Source organism: Odocoileus virginianus, chromosome 34, assembly GCF_023699985.2.
Source record: "Odocoileus virginianus isolate 20LAN1187 ecotype Illinois chromosome 34, Ovbor_1.2, whole genome shotgun sequence".
In the NCBI taxonomy this organism is placed as follows: domain Eukaryota; kingdom Metazoa; phylum Chordata; class Mammalia; order Artiodactyla; family Cervidae; genus Odocoileus; species Odocoileus virginianus.
This window is the reverse complement of record NC_069707.1, coordinates 11,930,650-11,958,368: the sequence shown is the minus strand read 5'-3', so window position 1 is coordinate 11,958,368 and position 27,719 is coordinate 11,930,650. Positions and strand designations below refer to the sequence as shown.

General features: G+C 45.2%; 1 protein-coding gene across 8 annotated transcripts in view; it reads left to right on the top strand.

The window, feature by feature from the left end:
* The window catches only part of SCAF8 (SR-related CTD associated factor 8), a 209,984-nt gene that overhangs the window by 140,634 nt on the left and 41,631 nt on the right, over positions 1 to 27,719 (top strand). Inside the window, exon 19 of one of the 8 annotated variants that reach the window (XM_070461590.1) lies at positions 3,119 to 4,254. The exons of 6 other annotated variants lie outside the window; for them this stretch is intronic. In XM_070461590.1, coding sequence (XP_070317691.1) covers positions 3,119 to 3,225 — 107 coding nt within the window. In that variant the 3' untranslated portion in view covers positions 3,226 to 4,254. Of the gene's footprint in view, positions 1 to 3,118; positions 4,255 to 27,719 lie in introns of those variants that run through there. One more of the 8 variants, XM_020880127.2, reaches the window with a different exon arrangement.

Sequence of the window (27,719 nt, the reverse complement as noted above, 5' to 3'; positions counted from 1 at the left end):
AAAATCTTTGCACCATATTCTCTCTCATTGAAAACTACGGTGCTTGGCCTCCTACTCTATGAAATTATAGCCAGTGTTAAAGGGTGATCACGCAGCCCACTGGGAACTGTAAAGAGTGATTCCTGAACAAGCAAGAATGCTCTTCACAAAAGCTCTCTATGTAAGGAGTTTGGAGTAAGCCCGTCTGCCTGCAGTGTCTCTTGGTGGCAGGTCTCTGGAGCAGCCGGTGTCTATCTTTATGACTAGGTGTTAGATGCAGGAGCTTGTTTTGGATTCAACACATAAAGATGGGGCTGCATCGCACGCGTAGACACTTCTGCCCAGTGGTCCAGCGGGCACCACAGTGGTGTGGCCGGGAAATGAGCAGGAACTGGGGAACCACAGATGCCAAGTCTCTGAGTTCTGGCTCTGCTGTTTGCTGGCTGCTTTGTAAATGACACTGGGCAACGTGCTTCTCCCAACCCAGCTGCTTTGTGGAGGTGCTTAGATCTAGTTTGTAGGGAATTCCTTATGAGACAGTCTGCGAGGCGTAATTGTAGGAGGAGAAGAGATGAATGATACTAAGCAGTGCATTCATCAGGATCAGTGTTACCAGCCAGAGGTGGCAGGTGGAGGAGAAAGGGCTGGTCCTCCTTCCACCCAGTGACTTGGCGACTCACATTCCCATATAAAGCCAGGCAGGCCCCTAACCCTCAAACTAGCCACCTCTCCTGTCAGCAGGGTTCCCCACCACGGGAGGGGCTTTGGAAACTAAAATGCTCTCCGAGCATGAGCTCTGTGGCCATTGTCGGGTCTCTCTCTACTGTTCCGTGATGTTCCCTTTTTCATCTCCACCTTCACCAGTGATGGGTCGGGTTACAGGCTTTTGCAGCGATTCTGTCAGACACTTAGGACCTATGCTAACACATCCCAGAAATCCACGGTCATGAAGATACTTGCCAGAACTCCATAATAAATTTCACTCACTGTTTGTTTACTTCAAGTTCGTTTGTTAAGACAGAAATATTTATTTCTCTTACTTGGCAACAAAGAAACCCAGAAATTCAGTCTGTGTAGATGTATATGTATGTGTTACTAGATCATTCTCATGGGTCCTCACTGGATGATTTGAGTAAATTTGTTGTCTTTTTCCCTTCTGCTTCCCCTTGTGGGTCTCTGTGCCTTTTATTCTCCAAATGCTGATTTGCTCTGGACAACAACCCTATTGTGTTACAATCTGGCAAGTCTTACCTAGATGTAAGAAAAGGGCTCTGTCCCTTTAGAACTGTAGCTTGTTTTCATTGTCGTTTTCTTTCTTGTGTAGCTTTTAAGTCAACATTTGAAGGATAAACTCATTAGCAAAATACTTAGAATAATCCAATAGATGATATCTTGATGCCAGTTTTGTGCGAATCATTCACACATATCACAAAGTTGTATCTCCCCTTGTGCCAAAGCCACAGTAGAAAGATGAAAGAAAATTATTGAGCTATTTTTGTCATGCATATGAATGCAGTGATGCCTTAATATATTTATATATATATATTTATAATGTAATAATGACATACTATAACCGTATGAAATGCCATAAACAGTTGTTTCAGCATCATCTAAGTTTTACCAGGCACAAAGACACAAAGATCAAATCAAAATTGCTAAATACAGTTTTTCAATTACTGAAGCTTTTCATTCTGTTACTAGTAGCCCTAAATTTCCAAATATTGAACCTAATTTCTGGTTGAACCTAGGACAGCTGTGAAAGTCACAGTAAAATTTCCGGCCCCAATTCACTATTGTTTTAAAAAGGCGTAGTAAGGTGGTTTGCATGGTGGTTAAAAGCATCAGTTTTAGGGTCTGACTTCCTGTGTCTGGGTCCCATGTCTGCTCCCCAGTGTGGGTATCTTTGTAAACTTATTTGACATATTTACTTAACTAGTCCAACTAGTTGAATTTTAGATTAGGTACTATGCTTCTGAGCTTCCCTGGTGGTTCAGTGGTCAAGAACCTGCCTGCCAATGTGGGAGACACAGGAGACAATCCCTGGGTTGGAAAGATCCCAGTCCAGTATTCTTGTATTCTTTTTTTTTTTTTTTTTTTAATATTTATTTATTTATTTAGCTGCTTCAAGTCTTAGTGATGGCACTCAGGCTTAATTGCCCCACAGCATGTCGAATCTTCCTAGAACAGGGATTGAAACTGTGTTCCCCACATTGCAAGGAGGATTCCCCACCACTGGGCCACCAGGGGAGTCCCACTCCAATATTCTTGCCTGGGAAATGCCATGGACAGAGGAGCCTGGCAGGTTACAGTCCATGGGGCTGCCAAGAGTCAGACATGACTGAGCGACTGCAACAATAAGTATGCTCTTACAGAATGCATCCATGTTGTTATGTTTATTAATGTATTTTTCAACTTTTACATAGCTATTTCTTAATTTAAGAAAACCAATAGGTACCAAAAAAAAAAAAAAAAAGACACTCCTTAGATTTTAAGACAGTAAAGATGTGGAAATGTGTATTTCCAGAATGTTACACCCATCACATCACCATTTAGGAAGATTTTAATTGACTGCAGATGCTAACATATATGTTGAAAACTTCCCTGGTAGTTCATCGGGTTCTCATCACCAATCTAAACCAGGATAGTAGGCACCCCAGGCATAGATATTTTGAAGCCTACCCATTGCCCACAGACTGAAATGGTTCTACCTGGTTCTGCTGTTTAAGGACCTGTGAGGGCAAGACCGCACAGCCCCACTAAAAATTAGTTGGTGGCTTTCTTCTTAGACTTCATTCATTGAAGTCCTGTTAGTCTACATGTGACAAAACTGAGGCCCAGCAAGTTTAGGTGACGTTGTTAGTTACTGGCAGAATCACGTCTGGAGCTTGGGCATACTGACCTCCGAGAAAGGGGTCTCTCCTAAACCATTCCCTCACGAGGAGAGAGCTAAGCACCCTGGTTCTCCCTGCCTCACTGGAGAAAGACATGGCATTTTAGAGCATGGAAATTCATCAAACATTGAAACATTTGCTGTTTTATTCACTCCATCTCTTCTTTAGGAATTATCTTGGGGAAAAAAAAATAGGAGAAGTTATTCCGTTGACCAGTGATGACCCGTTATTGTTCCTTTTGTCAACAGGCAAGATGATGAATGACGTTCTGGCAGCTTCCAGTGTCCCAGGCCTTGTAGACATAAGTGAGACGTGCTCCAAAGTTCCAATGTGCACCACATCGGATCTTGTTTAAGGAAGCGTTAAAAGGAACCCACCGTTACCTATTGAAGGCTCTGTGCTCTCAGACATTGTTTCTGATTGAATCCAGAGGTTGCAAGCATGCCTCCCTGTATTACCTGTTGGAGCAGGTTTAATTTTATAAATTTTAAACACAAACTCTATGAGTTTCTAGCCCATAATTGTTCTTTTTGAGGATCCACTCAGATGAACAGTATTGCATCTGTAAGAGATATGCACTTCCACAGGACCAGAATTTTTTTGTTTTTGTTTTTTTTTTTTGGAATATAAATGACAACAAACTCCAGCTGTAGCATCATCCCGTACCAGTGATGAGAAGGACAGATTGCAAGGAAACTGTTCAGGGAGAAAATGTCATGTTGTGTTGGAACTACAGATTACTGGAACCATAGCTGTAGTAAACTAAGGCTTTTTTGCTTAAACACAACATGCAAAAAGCTGTGGTTCTTGACTGGTGGCTTTCATCCATCGTTATTAGTCATCTCCTTGGACATGCAAACGTTGAACGTCTTCAGTTTTTATTAAAAAGGAAAAGAGATACAGCTTTGAGAAAATCCAGGTTCAAAGTAGTCTTCCAGGTATCTCACCCCAGCTTTCGTGTCCTGATCTTATGAACAGCAGGTACCTGGTGGTAGGGGAGAAGCCTAGGGAGAGAGGAAGGAAGGGCGTCATCCCATTGTATTGTAAACATACTTTATAAGTACGTTTTTTAATCATTTCTTATTCAGGCAGAGATTATTAAAGTTTGTTGCAAGTATTCAGACCAGGTTCTGGGTTTTGGAAATTATCAGTGTTCACAATACCTGCAGGGAGGGTGGGGGGAATGTGGGAAAAAAACCCACAAACTCGAATATAAGCACTCTTCACACTTAAAAGAATATTTTTATCATTCTTTTGTTTGGGCTCTGTCACAAATTAAAGTGCTTGGAATGCTGTATCTGTGGTCTCTTGACATTTAATCAATGAGAACCTAACACTTTCAAGTATGCTGTCACTTTGGACATTCATAATAAAAATTGAAACAGATTTTGGTTGGTAGTCGTTTATTTTGCTTTGTAGCTTAGTAGAGCCATCTTTTGTGGTTCGTCTCTGCCTATCATCCAAGCGGTTTGTGTGGCTGTATACCTTGACATAGATATACATGCATAGTTAAGGCCTTTCACTCTTCATTGAATCACTGTTGTTTTCTGTATTTTAACAATCACTCTCTCTTTTTTGAAAGGCTGAGATATTTTTGAACGCCAAAGGGTTTTTGATTAATGCATTCTACAACACGGATTAAAGATAATTCCTGAGGACTCTTAGCTTTCTTCAGTTTCTGATCATACCACATTTTCTATTAAATTCATTATAATATATTTTGATATTTTCTGTTAAATAAGTAGATAGTTGGAGAAGGCTGTGGGACATCCAGCTATGGGCTTTTCAGTCACATCTTTTTGGTTTGATTCTGCCTCATGTGTTGTGTGTTAGAGTATATTTTTATGTATTCCATAATATTATAGTAAGAAATTAAGAAACTCCAATGAAACCCAAACACGTGAGCCTGTGTAGAAGACTTAGACCTTGCCTGGCGCTTTTACGGCATTTGATATGGAAATAAGAAACGATCCCTTTCCTTTTTTTCTTTTGTAACTAAACCTGCAATTGGCAGATATGCCATTCATCTATCTGCCACCCACCATCATTCCCCCAAAAATGAACAGCATGCATTGGGAGATAAACGTGGACATTCTAGTGCATATTTGAGCGAATGATGTTGGAACTCTTCAACTAGGGGAAGGGAAACCTAACAGGAGGTTCTGGGTTCTTTTCAGTGGGTGGGTGGCAGGAGAAAGAGTGGAATAGTGAACCAACTTAAAAACAGGATCATTCCTTTAGACTGAGTTGTGTACAGTGTCCGCACTTAGCTGGAGGTGCATTTCTGTGATCAGGCGTCCATCCAGGACCCAGCTGTTAGAAGAATCGTCTTTTCTTAAGTCCCAAGGCACCATAATAAGGTCAGAGGTTGATGCTTTTGTTCCATGGATGAATTAATTCCCTTTTCCGAAGCCTCTACTACTCTCCCTCTTCTGAGCATCTGGACCTGCATTTCTCTTTGTGAATCAGCGTGAATATTTACCAGTCCACACTGCATCCCTGCCTTCAGTCAGCGGCAGAGGGAAGCTTTCAAAAGTCACTATTCTCTAGGGACCTAAGACATTTTTGAGCTGGTTTTAAAGACAGTATTAGGTGACTTTGACAAACTGAAGCTATTCTTTATTTACACAATTAGAAAGAATCCTTGATGTGGGTTGTTTAGTTATATCAGTAGATGCTGGCTTCTCATACGAATTCTAATACTGAGATCTCGTTCAAATGAGACAGGTGGTCTTAAACAATGTCTTTATGGTTAATAAATTCTTCAGAAAGGGGACAAAAAAAAACAAAAACCTAAACGTCTGTTTCAGAATGGTTCCCTGCATAGGAATTACACCTAGATGATTACTTATTTTCAAAGCAATCTGTGTTTTAAATGATTGAAGAACACAAGTAGTTAAGAAAACAGTTGAGTTTGATGGTTTAGAAGAAAGCCTCTATCTGGTCATTTTTAGTGATTTTCCTAAATCTGTTATTTCTGCATCCATTTGTTAAAATTGGGGAATATTCCACACTATTGTGGATGGCATCAAATCACGTCATTTTTACGGCTGGAGTTTCCCTCGGGGGACCACTTCGCTATGACCAGGAGAGGAGCCTGGTGCAGTGTTTAGACTGGGCATATTTATTGTTTTATAGATTCTCACTGCACCTTCTGGTATCTAGAAATGTTATGTTTACTTCTTTTATTTTTTCAGAGGTATACATCTCTTTCAAACATTTTTAAAATACTATAGCAAAAGAGTCTACCCATGAACTATCAGGAAATAAAATGAGGGATTTCCCTAAGGGTCCAATGATTAGGACTCAGCTTTCACTGCAAGCTTTCACTGCAAGGGTGCAGGTTCAATCCCTGGTTAGAGAACTAGACCCTACAAACTGCACAGTGCAGTCAAAAAAAAAGGAAAGAAAGAAAATGAAGCTCGTTTTCATATTCTGGTGTTATTGCAAAAATAAATTATGTATTCTTTAATCCAAACATATACAAATCAAATATAAACAGTTTAGGAAAGAAAATTGTAAACTAGAATATATATATATACATTTTATTATCTAAACTCTTTATATACAGGCCCACCCAAGTATAATAGTTAAATTTTCTAAAAAGATAATATGAATACAAGTTTTTAAATTCACCATACGATCCACAATCTAGAAGCAAATGTGGCTGAGTCTAACAGCTTGTGTGGCTGGGAAAGAAACTGATAACGCGTTTTAGAATTTTGCTTGGATAATCATGGGTGGGAAGATTATTACTGAGTAGAAGCAATTGCCATTCCAAAGATTTTTTAAAAATTGTATGAAGACTGAGCCAAAATCTTATTTTATATCATCTTAAAGGATCCTTCCTGAAGAGCTGCATTAATATTTAAAAGTCCCCCGCAAAACACCAAGCAAATGAAAAGCCATAGCAAACAAGATAGTCAGTGGTGGGCACCTCCCTCCTTCCCACCACATCATTGCTGTCCTTCCATTACAGACAGGAAAAAGAAACAAGTTAAGAAGAAAGAGGAAGTCATTTTTGCCAGAAAATGTCCATGTTACCAAGAGTTTTGTTGTGCCTGTGTAGACGTAGACATGTGTATACACTTCATGGGCCTGGAGGCCAGGACAGAGAGAACTGGATTCACCTAGACCACAGAAAAGCACTGGCAGGCAGATTCTTTACCTCTGCTTCTTTACCTGGGAAGCCCAGAATGTTATACATTTGTCTCCAAATACAAATACTCCTTTGTGATCCAACGCATATTTATTCAGTACTCACTAAATGCCCGGAATTGGTTAGTCATCAGAGGTGAAGGGATGAATGAAAACGATGCTTCTGCCCATCACTCAGATCTTCCAGTTAGGAAGAAGGCAGGTGTGCATTGTCTATTAGAAACTGAACGTAAAAGAGGCCCATGTGGGTGGGTTTCAGCCATGAGTTTCCCTAAAAATGGCCATTTTTTCTGTTAGCTCAACTTTCCACTGAAGAAGAAAGAAAAACAGTTTTCTTTTGCTGTTTTCTAGCCAGTGATAAACTTATAGTTTATTTGGTTTTGAGAATCTTGGATTTATATTTGCTTATAACAGTGAGCCATGCCTAGTCAGAAATACAGTGTTTCTAAGGACTTACCTGAATTCTGTGGCCTGGCAGCAAAGTTTGAGATTTTGGTTTGAGACTGAGATTTCACAAATAGGTTCTCTAGCTGGAGACTCCTCACAGCAGATCCTCAACACAATCATTCTTTTTCAAACTCCCTAAACTTTAGCAAAGAAAAGTGCCACCGTCCATGGATGTGGTCATTAAATTCGACCCAAGAAGTGACAGGTTTCAGCTGTCAGTAGACGGAGCGAAAAACTCAAACTACTCTCAGTGACTTTGGCTTTACAAAGTGACAAAACTGACTTTACGAAATAACTGGGAAACTATGAATAGAACACGAGAAGCTATTTCTACATTCAAATTCAGAGTTTCTTGAGAGATCTCTCTTATTTCCAAAATATATATGTATTTAATGAAAGGAGGACAGACTATAATGGGAGGGTGGGTGGAATATGTGGAAAGTTATTCTTCACCCACGTTCTCCCTGGAGGGAGTTTGATTTCCCTGGGCCATCTGAGTGGTATATAAACAACACGCCTGGTTTTCCCAGGTCCTTGTCACAGTCAGCAGACACATGGAAGTAAGTTGACTCAAAGTTCTCAGTCTAGTGATAGGATGCTTAAGAAGATACTATTATTAAAGACAAAAGAGGAAAACAAAACCAACAGAAAATCAGTGAACTGTGGATGCCATCCATCATTAGCTCATGTCTTATCTGAGGCAGAAAAGTGAAAGTATTAGTCACTCATCTCCGACTCTTTTCGACCACATGGACTGTAACCCACCAGGCGCCCTCTGCCGCTCCCTTTTCTATTTACAGTCCGACTAAAATTCCTCAGGATGCTTAACTGGGCCATCAAAATTTTCAAACTGAGGTTCTGCAAGATGGCATCATAATAAACTCTTTTCCTAGTATAGTAGAAGATTGAGGATTTTCCAATGAACCTTCTGTTTTTAAGGAATTTGAATGTATTTCTTAAATGTGCAGTGTTTAGTTGCTCAGTCGTGTCCAGCTCTTTGTGACCCCATAGCCCACCAGGCTCCTCTGTCCTTGGGGATTCTCCAGGCAAGAATACTGGAGTGGGTTGCCATGCCCTCCTCCGGGGGATCTTCCTACAAGTGATCTTAGCCAAAAGGCCGAGAAGCGATCAGGGTATCTTCCTGACTCAGGGATGGAACTCAGGTCTCCCTCACACAAATGCCCTGCTTGCTATAAGCCTGCTGTCTTTGCTGTTGCAAATGGCCAGCAGAAGGCTCACCTTACTAGTGCTGCCAGCCACAGAGCCTGGTATACAAAGAATCAGCTTCTAACATAAACAGAAAATAACAAAACAGTCACTCTCCTAAAAGCAAAAAGGAACCCCCCTTAAAAGAAGAGTTTTACTTAGTGCATTTTTGTTCATTTTGTTCCTTAACCATGGAGTCACTAAACACCAGCATCCCATTGGAGTTAGCTGTGCTTGCATTAAAGAAATTTCTTTTCTTATCAAATCTCTTCCTTTGCCTGCAGAGAAGATTGTGTGTGTCCTTATTTTGTGTCTCCTCAGCTACCCTCAGTTCAGTCTGCAGTTTGCTCCATCTTAGTCTTTGCTTGATTTTCACGTGGCTTATTTGGCAAGTACTTGCAGCTGAAGGTGCCTGCACTCTAGATTCACCTGGGGAGCTTAAAAAAATTAACTGAAGCCTGTGGCCATTCCCGAGATCTGATTTGTAGGGTGTGCCCTAGGTGCTGGGACTTTTAAAAAAAGATCCCCAGGGGTACTGTGTAGACACATTTGGGAACTGCTGGGCTTCAGGGAAGGAAGGAAAGGATTGGTGAGCCGGAGCCTGAATCCGAGCCCTGACTCCTCTCTGTTGTGTGAGTTGGGGTAAGTTACCTAACCTTGCCCGGCCCTGACTTCCTCGTCTGTAGAGTGGAGATAATCATCCTGGTGATTTTCTCATTTGTGTAGTGAAAATCTCATGTACATTACACGATCAGTGACAGCGCGCGTGATGTGTTTGGCACAGGCAATGGGGGCTGGCGTCATCTCTCCCGAGGGTAAAATAGCGTTTAATCCGTTTTAAAAACAATGAAACACCCTGTGGATGATGAAGAGAGGTTGGCTTAATGAAAGTGAAAATAGGTAGGGTGACAGGCTCGATGCCCTCACACTTGCTTTTTTTTTTTAACCTCCCACCCCCCACAATTGAATTGTTCATCTGTTGCTAGCTTGTTGGAAAGAATGATATAACCTTATACTCAGAGATAAGGCCATTGTGTTCGTCTGTTTTCCCAGGATGGGGTGAGTCTCCCTAGAGTTTTGTGACTAGGATCTGCCCGGCAGATCAATCTGAGAAAAACTGGGAAGTGAATGTTTTTGGAAAGGCCAGCTGGGCTCCCTGGGTTGGGTGGGCACATTCAGTGATTAGAGCTGGCCCCGATGTGATGGGAAGTAAGGGGTGGGTCTGTCATTATGTCCCCACACCATGCCTGTCAGCTCCTTGGTCCTCAGCGAGTTAGATTCTAACCCCTGATTGTAATTTTTAATCTAAGAACTCTCTCTTCCACTCCTCCAATCTTTATTCACTTCTTTTTTTTGTTTTGCCTTCATCTCAAGAAAACAAAAATTAACTTCACTGAGAAAGAAAAGAAGAGCCATGTGAATGTATGGCCAAGAACCACTACAATATTGTAAAGTAATTAGCCTCCAATTAAAATAATTTACAAAAAGAAAAGAACCACAAACACAATGCCTATTGAGATGATCATGGTTCTGGCATGTAGACCTCAGGGGCCGGGATGGGGGCGGGGAGAGAAAGTCTGTCTTATTTTGCCTCGAGTGGCCCTGGGGAGGTGGTCTTTGTGGAGGGAAGGGAGGTGAGTAGTGTGCATTCCCCCAAGATAGAATCAGAGGAAGATCGAATGTCAGAGCCCAAAGGAGCCTGAACAATCGCCTGAACCGCAGGGGTTCCTAGCAGGGAGCAGTCTGAAAGTATACCTGGCATCATAGGCAGATGGAAATGTGTCTTTAATGGGGGCCATGGCTTTTCAGCAGATTTGCAAACAGCTCGGTAGCCCTCCAGTGGGAACCAGTTTTACTAATGCGGGAGCAGAAACAAAGGAAGCTGTTCAAAGCTCACAGGCCATCACAGTGGGTACAGAACACAGGTGGCCTTGCTTCTCCCCCAGCCCCACTCCCAGGTTTCACAGCAGGTTTTAAGCATCATCAGGGGTGTGTGTGTTGGGGGTTGGGGAATGTTTTAGCCACAGGTTCTGCTTATTCCCCATTTAGTACAGCCCAAGCCAGCACCAACGTGATACCCAATGAGATTCCCCCTTTCCTGTAACTAGGCATGTAGTGTTCCAAAGGCACTTAAGGAAGAAGTCAGAGTTGTTGGAGCTGCTGAAAACCCCTATCATTTTAACCTGCAGGAAAGATTCGGTCTGGCTCAGAATTCTAGCAGGAATCAGGCCTAAAGGAATTCAGACCACAAATTGGGGGAAGTAGGTGTCAGTCTGTCCGGCTCCTGTGGATAAAATAATACCATCGACTAGGGGATTCTAAACAACAGGAATGTATTTCTAACTGTTCAGGGGGCTGGGGAGTCCAAGATCAAGGTGGTGGTAGGTTTGGCGTCTGATCAGTGTTGTCTTCTCGCTGAGCCCTCATGTGGGAAAAGGGAGAAGGTAGCTCTCTGGGGTTTCTTGTTCATTTGTAAGGGCTTTGCGCTCACAACCTCATCACCTCCCAAAGGGCCTCCATCACAATGGGGATTAGGTTTATTTTTTTAAATGCCAATGTCATTTTAATAGACATAAAGGTGAATTTATTTTTAATTGGAAAATGTGTTAGTCACTCAGTTGTGTCCAACTCTTTGCAACCCTGTGGATTGTAGTCCGTCTGGCTCTCCTGTCCATGGAATTTTCCAGGCAAGAATACTGGAGGCGGTTGCCCTTCCCTTCTCCAGGGGATCTTCCTGACCCGGGGATCGAACCTGCGTCTTCTGCATTGCAGGCGGATTCTTTACCGCCTGAGCTACCAGGGAAACCCCAATTGGAAGATCATTGCTTTATAGTATTGGCTCAACCATAGGTATACATATGTCTCCTCCCTCTCAAACCTCCCTCCCGCCTCCCACCCCATCACACCCCGCCAGGTTGTCACAGAGCGCCGGGTTTGAGCTCCCTGCATCATACAGCAAATTCCCACCAGCTATTAATATAATATATTAACATATAATTGATGTAATATAAAAATATATATAATAATATATATTTTACATATGGTAATGTATATATTTCAATGCTACGTTCTCAATTTGTCCCACCCTCTCCTTCCCCCACTCATATACTATTGCATTTATATGGTACCTAGAAAGATGGTCCTGATGAACCTACCTACAGGAGGTTAATTTATGAATTTGGGGGGTGGGGATCCAAACATGTGGTCAATCACAGTAGGCAAAAGCCTACAAGAAAAGGGTGTTTTGTGTTTCCTTTTTCTTTTTTTCGTGTAGTTTCATTTTCACGAGGGCTCCTTAGTCACACAGGTGTGGCAGGATGGAGCGGTCTGACCACTCTCTGTGGGGTTCTGTTAGACCAGATACCAGCAGGACCACCCGGTTATAGTAAGACTGTGGTTAGAGAGAAAATGTGAGCACACAGTCAGTGCTCCCTTCTTGTGGTCGGAGCTGTAGGTAGTGGTTAGCAATGCAGGCTCCAAGTCGATTTTGGGCAGGTAGTAAATCCTAGGTCCAATGTGCAGTCATGTTTACCCTCATCTTCCCGTGGACCTTCGCCTCCCATCTGTCAAATGGGGACAACGGTGCCTACTTAATGGGACTATTTTGAGGACGAAATGGGAAAATGATTGCAAGTAGATTCTGGGTCTGACAGATCCCATCTGTTTATTCTGCTGAATGTATTCTGCATTGTGAGATTATATTGTCACTTTCAAATTATCTTAAAAATGAACATTTGTAACTGCACTAGGAGGGAATCAGGTCTGATCATTCACGTTCTAAGTTGATGAAAATAGGAGAATCTTGAATGACCACCTCCTATTTACCTCTTATATCAGCTGCTGTGTCATATGATTAACCTCAAACTTCTTTTTCTTTCTTTTTAATATATTTATTTATTTGGCTACACTGGTTCTTAGATGCGGTATGTGGGATCTAGTTCCCTGATCAGGGATCAAGCCCAAGGCCTCTGCACTGGGAGCATGGAGTCTTAGCCTCTGGACCACCAGGGAAGTCCCTCAAACTTTTCCTGATTTGTTTATTTTCCCAAGTCAGGAAAGAATATATTCTCATTATAAACGATTCTAACCAGCACAGAAGTTTATAAAGACAAAGATGACTAGTCCATATTTTTCTAAAACAGCTACTCATAAACTTTCTGGGTAGACTGGTCTGGCCCAGCCCTCCATATGGAAAAGCCTAGAAAATATCTTTGTTGTGCATCATTTTTACACCTGCCTCCTGACCTAGCCTCCTATCATGGTTTCCTCGGGACACATGTTTGAGGAGTTTTGCGCTCCAGGAAATAGTATATCTACAGGATTACTTCCTGCTTTAGAAAGTCTCATAGCTGCTCCAGCTGTGTTGAGCACAGGAAGTGGACTTTGATGGGAAAGGAAGACCCGTGCCCCGGTCGGGACGTGGAAGGAAGGAGCGGGGAGATGCAGAAAGCTCTGGGCCATGGAGAGTCCTCACGCAGGCAGAGAATTTGGTGTTAGGTCGTTGGAGACAGTAGGAGCTGACTGGGAGTGTGGTAATGGGGACCGAGGCCAGGCTGCCCTCAGAGAGGGCTGGGCTGCTCCTAGCACGACCTGAGCCTTGTGCAGGTACAGAAGGGAGCCCCGTTGCCCTGAGGACACACAGCACAGTGAGAGGGAACCGAGCTGGATTTCAGTCCTTGCTCACCCCGTCACAGGTGCTCTTGTGCAGTGTGCAACGTGAGCAACTGTGCCCAGCAGCCCCAGGAGAGATGCAAGAGTTCCGTCATTTCCGCCCCCCACCCCCCTAGTCATGGAGAACATGGGTAACATTGAAGATCAGGATCCTGTTTGCTTAGGCCCGGGTTGTGGAGGGGATGTGGGAAGGTGGAGAAGGTGCTGGAAAGATGGAGAGGTTGTGGATCTTCCTGTCCAGAATCCAGAAAGCATCCCCTTCAGCTTCTCCAGGGCTCTGTGGACATTCACGGGCTCTGTCTTTGCCTTCCCAGCTGCCCTTGCACATTCTTCATGCGTCCAGGTCCTCCTCCCCTCCTCAATCAAAGTCCCGGCGCCCTGGGATCTTGACCTTGGCTGTGAACAGCCACAGAGTGACTTTCCACGGGTGGGGGCAGGAGAGGCTTGTCTGGAGCCTGGCAGAGGGGAACACCAGTCTCAGCTTCCTGATGCCCAGCGTCATGTTGGGGGCCCTCTGGGATGTGACGAGTAAGTGAAGGCAAGGAGCAGAGTTTGGGCCCCCCGCCCTGCCCAGAGCAGCCTTCTTAGCGTCTTTGTTCAGGGTACACCAGCTGTCAGCTTCCCAGGCTGCCTCTGTCTTCTATGCCTGCCTCCTGTCTGTGTCGTCTCCCCTTTGTCTCTTATGAGGACACGCGTCTTTAGATTTAAAGTCCACCCAGATTATTCAGGATGATCCTATCTAGGAACCCTTAGCTTCCCTACAGCTGCAAAAACCCTTTTTGAAAATAAGGTCCCATTCAAGGGCTTCAGAGGTTAGGACGTGGATGTATCTTTTGGGAGCTACCATTCAACCCACAGCAACCATGAGCCCAAGGCTGCCTTTGGTCCTATTGTATTTTTTGTATTTTCCTTAGATCGGCCACTGCCTTGACCCTTGCACTGGGTAGAATATGAAATATTCTAGAATATCAGTGCTAGGTCACACTGACTGTGGAATAGAGTTCCATAGAAGGGGAGGGTCTAAGCTCGGGCCCAAGAAGTTGGTTTAAGGAAAACCCTAAATCTGTTTTTTTCCCCGTTATCGCCATCCTGGTTCCTAATCCAGACAACCTCCGTCTCTTCCCTGAGTTAATACAGTACCTTCCCAACAGGCTTACCTTCCTTCAATTTCCCTCCAGACCACCGTCCAAGTAGTGATCCTTCCACAATGTAAGTCTGACTGTGCAAACACACACATCACACACAGAGACAACCCACTTGCCCATTCCCATTGCTCTTAAGAATAAAGCCCAGATCCCTGACCTGCCCTGCACTGGCCTCCTTCCGTCCCCCGACCCCAACCTCTAGCTTAAGCTGTGCTGATGTTCCCTGGGCACCGTGTTGAGGTTTGGAGGCTCATATTTTTATTTTGAAGGCTCCCAGCTTGTATCCCATCAAACATTAAAATGCACCCACGTGCCACATTGCATATTTTGGGGTGCAAAAAATATTTTAAAGGTTTTCATATTTCAAGTAATTTTGAAATGACTGGACTCTAAGTGACTCCTTTGGGTGCCTCGAATTTCTCAGCCATCTTCCAGCTGCTTGGGGAGTCTGATCAAGCAAGAGCATCTAAACCTGCACACTGTTTTCCAAATACAGTTTAAGATTTTTGACTGCTGGGCTAAGGCAGTTGACAGCGTGCTTTATTTCATTTGCATTTTATTAAACAGTAATGTCAACTTTGCAGTTTTCCTCACATATTTGGGGGGACAGTATATTTTTTCAGGCCTCACCCCTTTCTCTAACGCTTCCCCCCATCTCTCCCCGCCTGGCCTGGCCAACTTCTGCTCCATCTTCAGATCTCACCTTAAATGTTACTTCCCCGCAGGGGGGCCTTCCTGACCCTCCTTCTGGGTCAGTTCCCCCTGCCCCATCATCTCCTAGCGCGGAGTCACTGCAGACTTTCATTTCAGGACGCTCTGTGTGACCTGCTCTTCAGAGTTTCTTTCTAGTGCCAGACAGACGGTGAGTGCCACAGGTCAAAGGCCATGGCTGGCCAGTCGCCCTCCCACCCAGCCCCTACCTTGAATGGTGGCGACTCAGAAAAATTGCTAGCGTTCTTCTCCTTACGTGCCCAAACTGTCTGACAACAATCCGAGCATCCCTCTTGCCCTTCTGTTATGTTAGAAGAGAATCTGACGTTATTCATTACCCTCTGGAGTGACTTAAAACGATCCTGTGTGTGCGCGCTCAGTCGCTCTGTCACGTCTGACTCCTGGCGACCCCATGGACCCTGTGGCCACAGGCTCCTCCATCCATGAGATTCCCTAGGCAAGAATACTGGAGCGGGTTGCCCTGCCCGCCTCCAGGGGATCTTCCTGCGTCTCTTAACGAGGGATGGAATCCACACTGGCAAGCAGGTTCTTCACCCCTAGCGCCACCTGGGAAGCCCCTAAGTGCACGCAACTTGAAAGTTCAAACCAGCGAGACGTGTGAGCTAGAGATTTATGCAGTCTCAACTGTCTGCACGTGGACACTCCGCAGAGATAGCACGGGTCCCTGGTCGTGGCAGATTCGGCGCCGTCAGCCTGCACCCCAAGCCCGGGGCTGGCTATCTTACAGAATTCTCCTTCTTCCCCATCAGGCGTCTCCTGTGAGCAATCCCGAGAGGCAGGGCGTGGAAGGGACGTGCCTTCTACATGGTGACTTGTGAGGCATGAGCCCTCTGCTGTCTGGGGAGGACTTAGCCCTGGGCCTGGAGCACGGCGAGCCTGTAGACCTCTGCGGCTCTCGGTGCTCTTGGGCAGTCCGTACCGAGACCACGAGAATGTCGGTTTAGTCAGGGAGTGCCTGATGCTTGGTCCCAAACGCACCGGCGTCACTTGGTACCTTGGCCTCCGTGCGGCCCGAATAAATGCCAAGAGCCTTGGAAAGCCAGTAGAGCTTCCCATTTATAATCTGGATTCTAACCTCGTAAAACATTGTCCAATCTTTGGCCAAACTGCCTGCTCGTTTTGACTGTTTCTAGAAAAAAAGCCAGGCTCTGTAAGTGATGTGGTTAGGTAGCCGTTTCATCCCGTTGAAGGTTGAGGGTGCCCCTGAGAGCATCTCCCCGGGGTCCTTCTGGGCCCGGCACGCTGGTCCTCTCCTAATAGAAGCTGCTTTCATGTCCTCTGTTTCTCTCTTATCAAGATCCTACTAAGTAAAGAGCCCCACATAAGAGGATAAAAAGCTGAAAGAAGCAAATGATTGCTTGCATTTTAGTCAGGGTTTGTAAGTTTAGATGGTCAAATTTATATAGCCTGGTGATGGAAAGTTTTTTTTTATTTTTCAGTATTAAAAAGCCTCTATATTATGGTGAGGCTATGTAAGTAGTCTTTAAAACTATGGCCCTATTAATCTTACAAGTGTTAGGTATAGGTCAAACAATGGAAAATGTATAAATGTAAAAACAAACAAAAATCTCCTCACGTGTTCCCCTGGAGAGAGCGATCTTATCCTGGAAATGTTGAGAAGATCAGCAGAGAGCTTGTGAAGGCAAGATGAAGTCAGTGATTGAATGTTGTCGTTCCGTCCCCCAGTGGCGTCCAACTCTTTGCGACCCCATGGACCGCAGCACTCCAGGCTTCCCTGTCCTTAACTGTCTCCCAGAGTTTGCTCAAACTCATGTCCATCGAGTTGGTGATGCCATCCAACCATCTCATCCTCTGCCGTCCCCTTCTCCTCCTGCCTTCAGTCTTTCCCAGCATCAGGGTCTTTTCCAATGAGTCAGTTCTCAAATCAGGTGGCCACAGGATTGGAGCTTCAGCTTCAGCACCAGTCCTTCCAGTGAATACTCAGTGATTGGACAGAGGAACGAGATGCGTTGTGCTACAGAGGAGAGTGATTATCCTGAAGGCAGAGGACAGGGTGGAGGGGGTTTAGGGACGAGCTGGCGTCTAAGCTGAGCTTTGGCTTGTGGGTAGGGGCGGAATGGGATTCCGCGGTAAGGAAAGCCAACAGTGAAGGCAGTGAGTGGCTCTCAGGTGGAGGGTGGAGTCTGTGCACGGATGTGTTTGATGGGAGCCAATGGTCTGAGCCTGGAGGGTCGGGAACGCCGCACCAGGCAACCCCCCATCTGCTGTCTTTGCCCATAGGGCAAAGACACTTTGTTCATCTTAAGGTTTCACAAATCTACTCACTTGTTTAATAAATCACATCTGATATGGATCAGGTGCTGTCTAGAACCAGAAATACAACAATGTCCAGAACAAAGTCCCTGATTTCTTAGCTCTTTTAATCTAGTAAAAAGAGATGGGTGATATTAACATAACGTCTTGGGTTGTTATGCAGAGATGAATTGGGGTAAGGAGGGCAGAATAGAAAGGGGAAGCATGGCTAATGCTTTACGTGTAGTGGTCAAAAGGATGTAGGAAGCAAGCCGTGATTGACTAGCCGAAAAAAATTAATTAGAAAATGGGTTAAGTCAGATATTTGACACAATTGAGTCAGTTTCCATGGCTTATGGGTTTCTTTTCCCATTGCCCCAAGAACATCTTAAATACATCACTAAGAGTTCAGCTTTGGAAGAAGGGGAATTGTTATGACATACATGCATTTCTGGGAAGTCTGTTGCTGTCCTGAGTGTTTGTAACTTGTAAGAGTTCTGGCTTTGGAGTCACCCAGACCCCCTGGAGGAGGAAATAGCAACCCACTCCGGTATTCTTGCCTGGAGAATCCCATGGACAGAGGAGCCTGGAGGGCCACAGTCCTTGGGGTCACAAAGAATCGGACACGACTGAAGGGACTTAGCTTGCATGCGTGCAGACCTAGTCTCAATTCCGTCTCTGCCACCAACCAGCTCTGTGACCAGGAACCTGTGATTTAACCTTCATGAGCCTGTTTCTCTAAAAGGGAGATAAATAAGATCCATAAGTACAAAGTACTCGGCTGTGATAAAAGCCGTTTCCAATAAATGTTGGTCAGTAACCTTGGCAGCAGCTGTCCAATGAGGGTAGTGCCCAAAGCTGGGGTCGCCCTAAATGTGTCTGTGTCCAGAAGTTACTTATATCCCCCTGGTTGATCTGTGACCCCTTTCCTTGAGCAGCCGGGGATCCTGATGAGGACACAATATGAGCCTGACCTTTGTATTCCACATAATGCTCTTGACACACAGTCAAAGCTAAATAACTATTTGATGGAGAAGAGAATTATTGACTATAATTTAACCAAGAAATGAGCACAATGGAGAAAGTTATCCAGTAGGGAAAAATGTCTTATCAAAGTCTCAGGAAATGAATTTCTTTTTTATCAACTGTTTCCCTAAATTTTTCATCATTGCTTTCAAATGGTTTTTCATCATTGCTTTCAAATTATTTTTCACCATTGTTTTCAAATGAGTAGCATTTCTGAATGTTACTGTCCTTAATGTAATGAGAGTAACATTAAAAAGAAATAAGAATTAAGGATAATCAAGTTTTGCTGGGAAGGATTGAAGGTGGGAGGAGAAGGGGACGACAGAGGATAAGATGGTTGGATGGCATCATCGACTCAACGGACATGAGTTTGAGCAAGCTCTGGGAGTTGGTGATGAACAGGGAAGCCTGGCGTGCTGCAGTCCATGGGATCACAAAGAGTCGGACATGACTGAGCGACTGAACTGAACTGAACTGAGCTCTGGATTTTAGTGGTAGAACATGCCCAGCACATTTGACCAAAATATACCGTGTAGCTGAAGAAGGAGGCAAGAGACACGCCGCCTCTGTCTAGTTCATGGCCTCGGTCCCCCATCTTTGCCACTGGTCTGGTAGGACTCTATGAGGCATAACCACTGACCTCAGAGTTTTTAAACAACCACTAAGAGTTTTTAAACTTCCACATAAAGGGCCCTTTGCTTTGAGATCCTTAGATGAGGGTGGCATGGGAGTGCCACCTATCTTATGATGATGACTTTTAAAGTCTGTGGGCCCAACTCTGGCATTGGGCATCAGGGGACAGGTGCTGCCTAGGGTTACCCGGACCCCTGGCCTGATAGCAGGGCAGGGAGGGGGGCCTGATGGCACAGACAGGCCAGGCCTAGAAAGTGCCTCCTGTGGGGAGTTGAGGGAGCCAGATCAACTATTTCCTGCCATTGAGGGGATGACTTAGAGTCAGGCCAGCCGAGAGGAGTCGCGATCTTTCCATGCAAGCCAGGTCACGCTCAGCCATGTGTTAACAGGGCTGTGACAAGACTCTGACATTAGGTGGGAGAAACAGTGCTTGTTTGTGATGCAGCCACCAGAATGCTTAGATGAAATGGCAGATGAAAGCAGCTCTTTTTCTTCTCGCCATTCCTGCAGCATGTTTCCCTTTTTCAGCCCAACTGTTAGGAAGCGAGTGCACACGAAGTATGTGTTTGAGGAGTCAGCCGCTCCTCTTTGTCAGGAAAGCCACGATCATTCCTCTCCTTGGACTGAACAAAGCCTGTGGGTAGGTGGGACTGAGGGAGAACACTGGTGTCTGTAATCGAAAGTGGTCATCTCTCGGTCGCATCTGACTCTTTGAGACCCTACGGGCTTGCACTGTAGCCCACCAGGCTCCTCTGTCCATGGGATTCTCCAGGAAAGAATACCAGAGTGGGTTGCCATTCCCTTCGCCAGGGGATCCTTCTGACCCAGAGATCAAACCTGGGTCTCCTGCATTGCAGGCAGATTCTTTATAGTCTGAGCCATCTTAGGGGACGTTGAAAACCTTGCTCTTAGTCAACATCAAAAATTTTTTTAACTTCTTTAGGTTTCACATTTTCATCTACTCATCCCAGTACATAGAGAAATCCTGGGAAGCAGGAGGTGGGGGCCCCGGGGGGATGGATATAAGCAGCCCTCGCTCAGAATCTTGGAATAATCAGGGTTGGCCGTCTGAGCCGCAGTACAGGCCGGTGGCCTTTTCTTTGCACAGTCACTGGATTGTCCTGCATTGGCCTCCTGTCAACTTTGATTTAGGAGGTTCCACCATCTTCAGAGAATCAGTATGCTGGTGTTGCGAAGATCAGTGCAGCTTCCAGTAACAGAATGTAAATAAAGACAAAGAGCGATTCAGTGTTAGTCTTTTATGAAGCCAAAGCGCTGGAGAGGTCACCAAAGCAAAATCCACCCTCACCCATCCTCTTCCATATCATCCCCAGTGTCCCGGGGACACCAAGTAAGGCGCGCTTGTCAAATTCAGCGAGACCCTTCAGAAGACCTCACTGAAAAGCCAGATGACCTCTACTAGTTTATGAAGTGTTCAGCCAGAATGAAATTTCCTTGGGATAAATGCCAGGTGGCTGGTCACGTTGAAACCATTCCCCTCCCTCTCCCCCCACCGAAGCAAAGGACAGGCAAGTGGCCGGCAGAGGGGACTGTGGGACCCCTTGGGGTGGCTGACCCTGATAGAGATCAGCCTCCTGCAGTTGTAGGCTCAGGATGGAGGTCCCCAGGGTCAGGGTCTTCCAGTGAAAGAATGCATCCACCTTCCCACCCACCGCTCCCACATACTTGGCTAGTGACACACACAAGGAACAGTTCTTGCTTGTGGAGTTAAATTCTGTGTGCCAGGCTCCACCCTAAGCCCTTTAGATACGTTTTCTCCCTTAATTCTCACAGCTCATCTAGCAAATATTCTCTCTGTGTGTGATAGCATTTAGAAAGATAAGGTAACTCACCTGTGTCTGCCTCCCTACCTATCTACCTGCTCCCTGCCACTACCTCCACCCACCAGGATCGCCCAGACAGACCGAGAAAAATAAGTGGAGATGTCATTTCCCTGCTCAAGGCCCCAGTAGACCAGGAGCCGGGTAGAGGGGAGCAGGGCTTTCGTGCACTCAGGCGAGTTCCCAGCCAGGATTAACCTACTTCCTCTCCTGAGATTCTTCAGCCATATATTTCAGCAACCTGGTAAAGAAAATGAAGAATGTGCTGTTGGTTTAAAAAAAGAAAAAAATGTTCAAGCCCCATGAATCATAGGAAGTTCTTTATCATTCTGGGGCCTCCTATTTCAGGATGGCGGGTAACTCGTCTCTCGAAGCTGCTTTGAGCAGACAGAACCATAGCCCAGGAATTCCACCTCTGGCTTTAGACACAGCAGTTCTTGAAGCAAAGGTCTCCAGTGGGATGTCTGATCTCCTTCCTCTGGCAGGAAGGCTACCGGGGGAATGTTTCACTAACACCAAGTGAGCTGAAAAGTGGAGAGTTAAGTGAGTTGTTATGGGGAGCAGGGAAGGGGCAGGACAAAATTTGAGTACCCAACAGATCGATGATTTAGCCTTTGTGTGTGTGTGTGTGTGTGTGTGTGTGTGTGTGTGTGTGTTAGTGTCCGACTCTTTGTGACCCCATGATGGACTGTAGCCCGCCAGGGTCCTCTGTCTGTGGAATTCTTCAGGCAAGAATACTAGAGTGGATTGTCATTTCCTCTTCCAGGAGATTCTCTGGACCCAGGAATTGATCCCTGGTCTCCTGTATTGGCAGGTAGATTCTTACCGTCTGAATCATCAGCGAACCCCATTCAACCTTTAACAAATACTCATCAAGGCCCTGGGATACAGTCATGAACAAACAAGCACGCTTCTCACGTAGGACGTCGGTTCTGATGTGTGAGCTATGTGCATGGCCTGCATGTTCTAAGACAGAAAGCCACAAAGAAGTGGCTAAGATCATTTCAGTTCTAGCAAGTGCAATGTTGAAAGTCAGCGTCTGAGGGAGAGAGTTTAGAGGGCAGGGTGAGAGGGAATATAAAGTACTGATAATCATTTCAGCTGCCCTTCGAGGAAAAGATGGAAGAGGACTGAGTGTGTTGGCTGGGAGACCAGCCCCAAGGGTCTCCCTGAGGTCAGGGAGACTGCAGGAAGATGAGAAAAGGAGAAATAAGAGAAGGGGGGGGTGTCTGTATTTTTGGAGACAGCCTCAGTAGTACTTCTTAGTGGGCTGGGGATGAGAGTGCTTGGTGGGGGTAGGGGGACAAAGGGTATCTGTCTACATAGACGTGGCACCGTTTTTCTAGATGGGAAAAGTAGCCATCTAAGCAAAGCAGCCCTGGGGTGGCCGTATGGGGTCTTGGAGAGCCAGGGGGATGAGGCTGGGGAGCACTGGGGGGCCACTGGTCAGGGGTGATGTCGGTGAAAAGCAGGGGTGGGAGTTCGTGGGAGGGTTAGATAAGGCCATAAACATAGCGCTGGAGCATCATGATGACTTGGGAGCTGTTATTTCACTAGAAACCGGCCGGGTCCCTTGTAGGAACCAGGAAAGGATAAGAGCAAGGTGGCAGGGTTGTGTGTACCAAGGGTTGATATTAGGACTCAGCAGTGCCTGTCGTCTTAACCAGAAATTGAAGGTAATTCTGTTTACCTGTTTCACAGGAGCTGAGCTGCAATCATGGAAAGCTAATGTTTTTAAAAACAGAACCTGAGGTTTCCTGGTGGATGCTTTGAAACTCAGTCTGTTTTAACACACATTCATGTGTCGGCTCAGATGATAAAGTGTCTGCCTGCAATGCGGGAGACCTGAGTTCAATCCCTGGGTCAGGAAGACCTCCTGGAGGAGGAAATGGCAACCCACTCCAGTACTCTTGCCTGGAAAATCCCATGACTGGGGGAGCCTGGCGGGCTACAGTCCCTGGGGTCGCAAAGAGTCGGACACGACCGAGCACCTTCACTTTCATGTGTTCACACACACTCTGACCCCTTCTCATGAGACCACGCCCACCTCCACAAGGTTCACTAACCATCCTAATGAAAACAGCTCAAAGTGGCCGTGACCTCACAGAAACAAGGGCCAGAGCTGCCAGCTTTAGGGTGTGTGTTCCTGATTTTAAAAGCTGCCCGTTTATCTCCAGCAACTTTGTTTCTCAGTTTTCCCTCGAGGACAAATCAAGACCTGAAAAGATGTCACAGTGGGGCAATTGGGAAATGTGATGCGTGGCTTCTGTTGTCACTTTGGAGGAACTTCCCAGGCCTTCCTGGGTCCCAGGAGGCAGGTGGGAAAGTGTACAGCCTGCCCCCAGTCCCAGCCCATCCTTCACAGGGCAGGAAGCTCAGTCTGCCCCTGGGCCCTGCTCCCCAAGACCCCTGCAGCCGGGTGGGGTAGAGGGGTAGTTGCTTGCTCTGTAGGGGGGGGCATCAGGGGAGTCAGGGTGCCCCATGTGGGCCCCATCTGGTGCCGCCAGAAGGTTCTGAGCATCTTCCTTGTACACCTGGTCCCCAAGTGGAAACTGCCACTTGGAGGCACTTTGCAAGGCCAGCCGAGCGGCTTAAAAAGAGGTTACACAAAATCTGACCTGCGATGCGGGACTTTTCCAGATGTTCTTAGGGTAGCATGTCACATTCTTTCCCATCCAATTAATGGCAAAGGGGAAAATGTAAATCCGCATTCCCCAGGGGCCAAGGACACAGCAGTGATCGTCACAGGCATTGAAATAGCTTGTTTTATCGCAAAACTCCTGGGTGACCATAAAAACATGCCGATTCTGTACCGTATTCCGACATGTAGGTTTGATTAATTACATAAGTCATGGTTTGTGTTGTGACTACCCCTCCCCTTGGTCTTGAAATAAAATCGAGGTTCTACTTGAGTGTTCCATGCTTGTCCTAGGGCTCAGGGTGCCCTGACCACACCTCTCTGTTTGCATTGCTGAGCTGTGGCCCCAAGTCCCCCGGTGGTGGGGTCTGTCCTGTGGGGACAAGGAAGCCGGGCTGCTTACAGAGTTGTGTCTGTACCATCCCCTGGACCTCCCGGACTTCCAGCTCCGGGATCTTGTTTTCTCTCTCAATCTTTCTCCAGCAATGACATCCACCCCCCCACCCCTCCCCGGCCCTGCAACATGCTCCATTTACTCTGTTGGAGATGGAGATCGTTATTTCCAGGTCTCCTTTCCCTTCTCGTTTTCCTGAGACTGTTCAGATCTTATGGACTTTGTTGCCAGCTTCCCAGCTTTGTTTACTTTTGGAATATATATGGGCAGAGGGGGAGACCAAAAACAGAAAAATAAACAATAAATAGGGAGACTGATGAAAAAGTTCCCGAGAGTATTTCATGGGTGGCTACGTTTGCAAAAGAGTATGCCTGACCTCTGTTCTCATGCCAGATTGGGAGGCGGAGAAAGTTGGAGGATCTTCAGAGATTGCAGATAGAGTCTGTTCCTTCTACGTCCCCAGGATCATGTCAGGAAGTTCATTGCAGCTTCAGGAGGAGATACAGCACAATGCCCTTGTCAATCAATAGGTTTAGTTGAACCATGAAGATCAGGCAAGTGACTTAACTGACTCTTCCACTGAACTGACTGTCCAAGAATCTTATGCACACTGCCTTAAAGAAGTTCAGTCATTATTGTTTGAATTCAGCTGATCATGCCCCAAATGATAAAAAACTTAGGAAAAAAAAAACTTTTTCTTAGCTAAAATAGGAAAGGTGCAATAATCAGGAATGCAAGAAGCATCCTGGTGAGTTTTTAAGTGGTATCCTGCCCTTCATCTGAGGGTCTTATAAATGTAGATAACAGGGGTGCTCAGCACCCATGCCTTTCCTGGGCACTGCGCCCTGTGACAAGGGGCCTCCTGCTGCCCCTTGCTTCATTCCCTTCACACTGCCTGGGGTAGATTCTATTATCACTCTCATTTTGCAGATGGCTTATTATTGTTTGATCACCAAGTCCTGTCCGACTCTGTGATCCCATGAACTGCAGCACTTCCCGATCCTTCACCATCTCCCAGAGTTTACTCAAACTCATGTCCGATGAGTCAGTGATGCCATCCAACCATCTCATCCTCTGTCACCCCCTTCTCCTTTTGCCCTCAATCTTTCCCAGCATCAGGGTCTTTTCTAATGAGTCTGCTCTTCTCATCAGATGGCCAAAGTATTGGAGCTTCAGTTTCAGCATCAATCTCCTTCCAATTCAGGGTTGATTTCCTTTAGGGCTGACTGGTTTGATCTCCTTGCTGTCCGGGGGACTCTCAAGAGTCTTCTCCAGGACCACACAGATGGCTTTAAAAACTTCCCCCAGACTCACACAGCTGCTGAGTAGCTGAGTCAGTCTCTGTATCCTGTCTCTCTGACTCAGCAGACACACCCAGCATCCCTCTCTCTGGAGAAAGCTTTCCTTTCCACAAGATAAGGAATAATATCTAAAGCCAACAGTTAAAACCAGAACTCTGGACCATGTTTATCTTTCTGATTGCTAGTGTATTTTGTATTTAGGGCATGCATTGAGTAAGGCACGGTGTTTATTTTTCTGCCAGAGGTTATATGGTCTTTTAGGAGGCAGAATTACCTATAATAAGATATTTTCTTCCATAATTTAGCTGACATATCTTCTGGATTAGTTTTGTTAGCTCCTGAAGCTGAAACTGCCACCAATTCATACAAAGGCAAAGTTTTCAAGATCTTTATCAAGGTGACCTCCAGAGGGCGCTCCTAGCAAGCCTTAGATTTATTCCATTCTCTCAGGCCTGAAGCTTGATTTTAAAACATATTTTCAGAGAATGGATTGCAATCCTGTATAAATAGAGAGAAAATTCATGGAAGAGACTCAAAAAAACACAAAACAGAAGTTCAGGAACTAGGATTTCTAGGTAGCAAAGAATATCCAGGGATTTAAATTTTATAAAAATTATGTTAAGAGAAATTAAAAACTTCTACAGTCTTTCAGAATGTAGAATCATAGCACTAGAAGGGATCTCAGAAGACAGGGAGAACTGTCTTTCCCAGTTGATAAGGACTTCGGGGAGATGGGATGGTGGGGGCAAGATTCTCAACTCTCATCAGTAACCAATAATGTAGTTTCATGGACTGATATAATATCCTGAGTCAGAGGGCATCAGGGCATTTTTTTAAAAAATATTTACTTATTTATCTATTTGGCTCTGCTGGGTCTTAGTTGTGGCATGCGGGATCTGCTTCCCTGACTAGGAATTGAACCAGAACCTGCCGGATTGAAAGCGTAGAGTCTTAGCCACTGTACCAGAGGGTAAATCCCATCGGGGCATTTGGTTTTATTCTCTATAAAGTTGTATTAGCACTTCCAAAGGAAATATAGTGAGGCATAGTTAAAAGACAAAGTAAATGAGAATGGAAATCTAAAAAAAAAAAAATATTTAATTATTCCAGAAAAAAAATAAAGGAGGGGTAGTGGAATTAAAAAAAAAGAAAAAACAACCCAGATGGGACCAACAGAAAATAAATCAGAGTAGCAGACTTTAATCTAGTCACATCAGTTATCAATAGTAAATGTGACTGGACTAAATGCTCTAATTTAAAGGCAGAGCTTATTAAATTAGAGAAAAGAAAGACTCAAGGATGTGCTGCCTTTAAGTATAAATATAAGTAGCTCAAAAGTGAAAAAATGGAGTTAGTATGTCTTACAAGCAGTATGCTTTAGAAAGCTGGAGTGGCCATATTAATGTAAGATAGAATAGATTTAAGGATGATGGATGTTGCTTGAGATAAACGGGTGGATTCTCCAGGAACACATAACAATCATACATCTGTAAATGTCCAGTAATAGAGCTTCAGATATATGAAACAAATATTGACAGAATTTAGGGGAGTAATAGACACATCTGCAATCACAGCTTTAGCATCTCTGTCAGTAACTGATAGAAGAATTCAACAAAAAAGCATTTCCATTCATCTAGATTGGCCATGCACCAGGGATGAGCTGGAGTCAGCCGATGGGTGCTCTGCTCACGATGGGGTTTTATTTCATTTCCTCGGCTAATGAAGAAGCAGCTGTTTCTGCATCCTCTGCTGCCCAGAGGACGTCTCGAGATGGATTGTAATTGCTGTGAGCGTGAACTTGAGGTCTTTACCTTGGCAAGTGGGCTCCCGAGGATTTCCTCATCACTCGTACGCTGGAGAGCAACCCTGTAGTCTAGACAGGATGCGTTTCTCGTGAACAGAGTAAATTACGTCTGCCCAAATAAGGTGAGGCCCCCTTTCTCTAAGGAGCATTTTGTAACTGCTCCAATACCAGGCTATCAGGAAAGCAGGCACCATCAAGGGTCCTCGTGTTCCATGTTTGATTATGCTGATGAGTTTGGGATTGGAGTTTTACCTCGACAGCTAAGTGGCACTTAAAGACTCATTCATTATCTTACAGCCACTTCAAGCCCAGACTGTTGTGCCCGGAGCTGCTTAATAGGATTATTGCAAGAGAAGGAGCAGTCTTGCTCTCAGGGCCGATCCCTGTCTCACCCTATCACTTACCAGTTCTCAGCCTAGCCGTCTCCTAAGAAGAGAAATGTTCAATTTCCTGCAGTGATCGGAACTAACAGTTTTCCCAGCCTGCAGAAAAAAATGGGTTGAAGACTGTGGATATGCAATCAGGATAATACAGAGGAGTTATTTAGGTTAAAACATCTTGTGTTCCTGGATCACTTAAGATATGTGTAGTTGTAAGTAC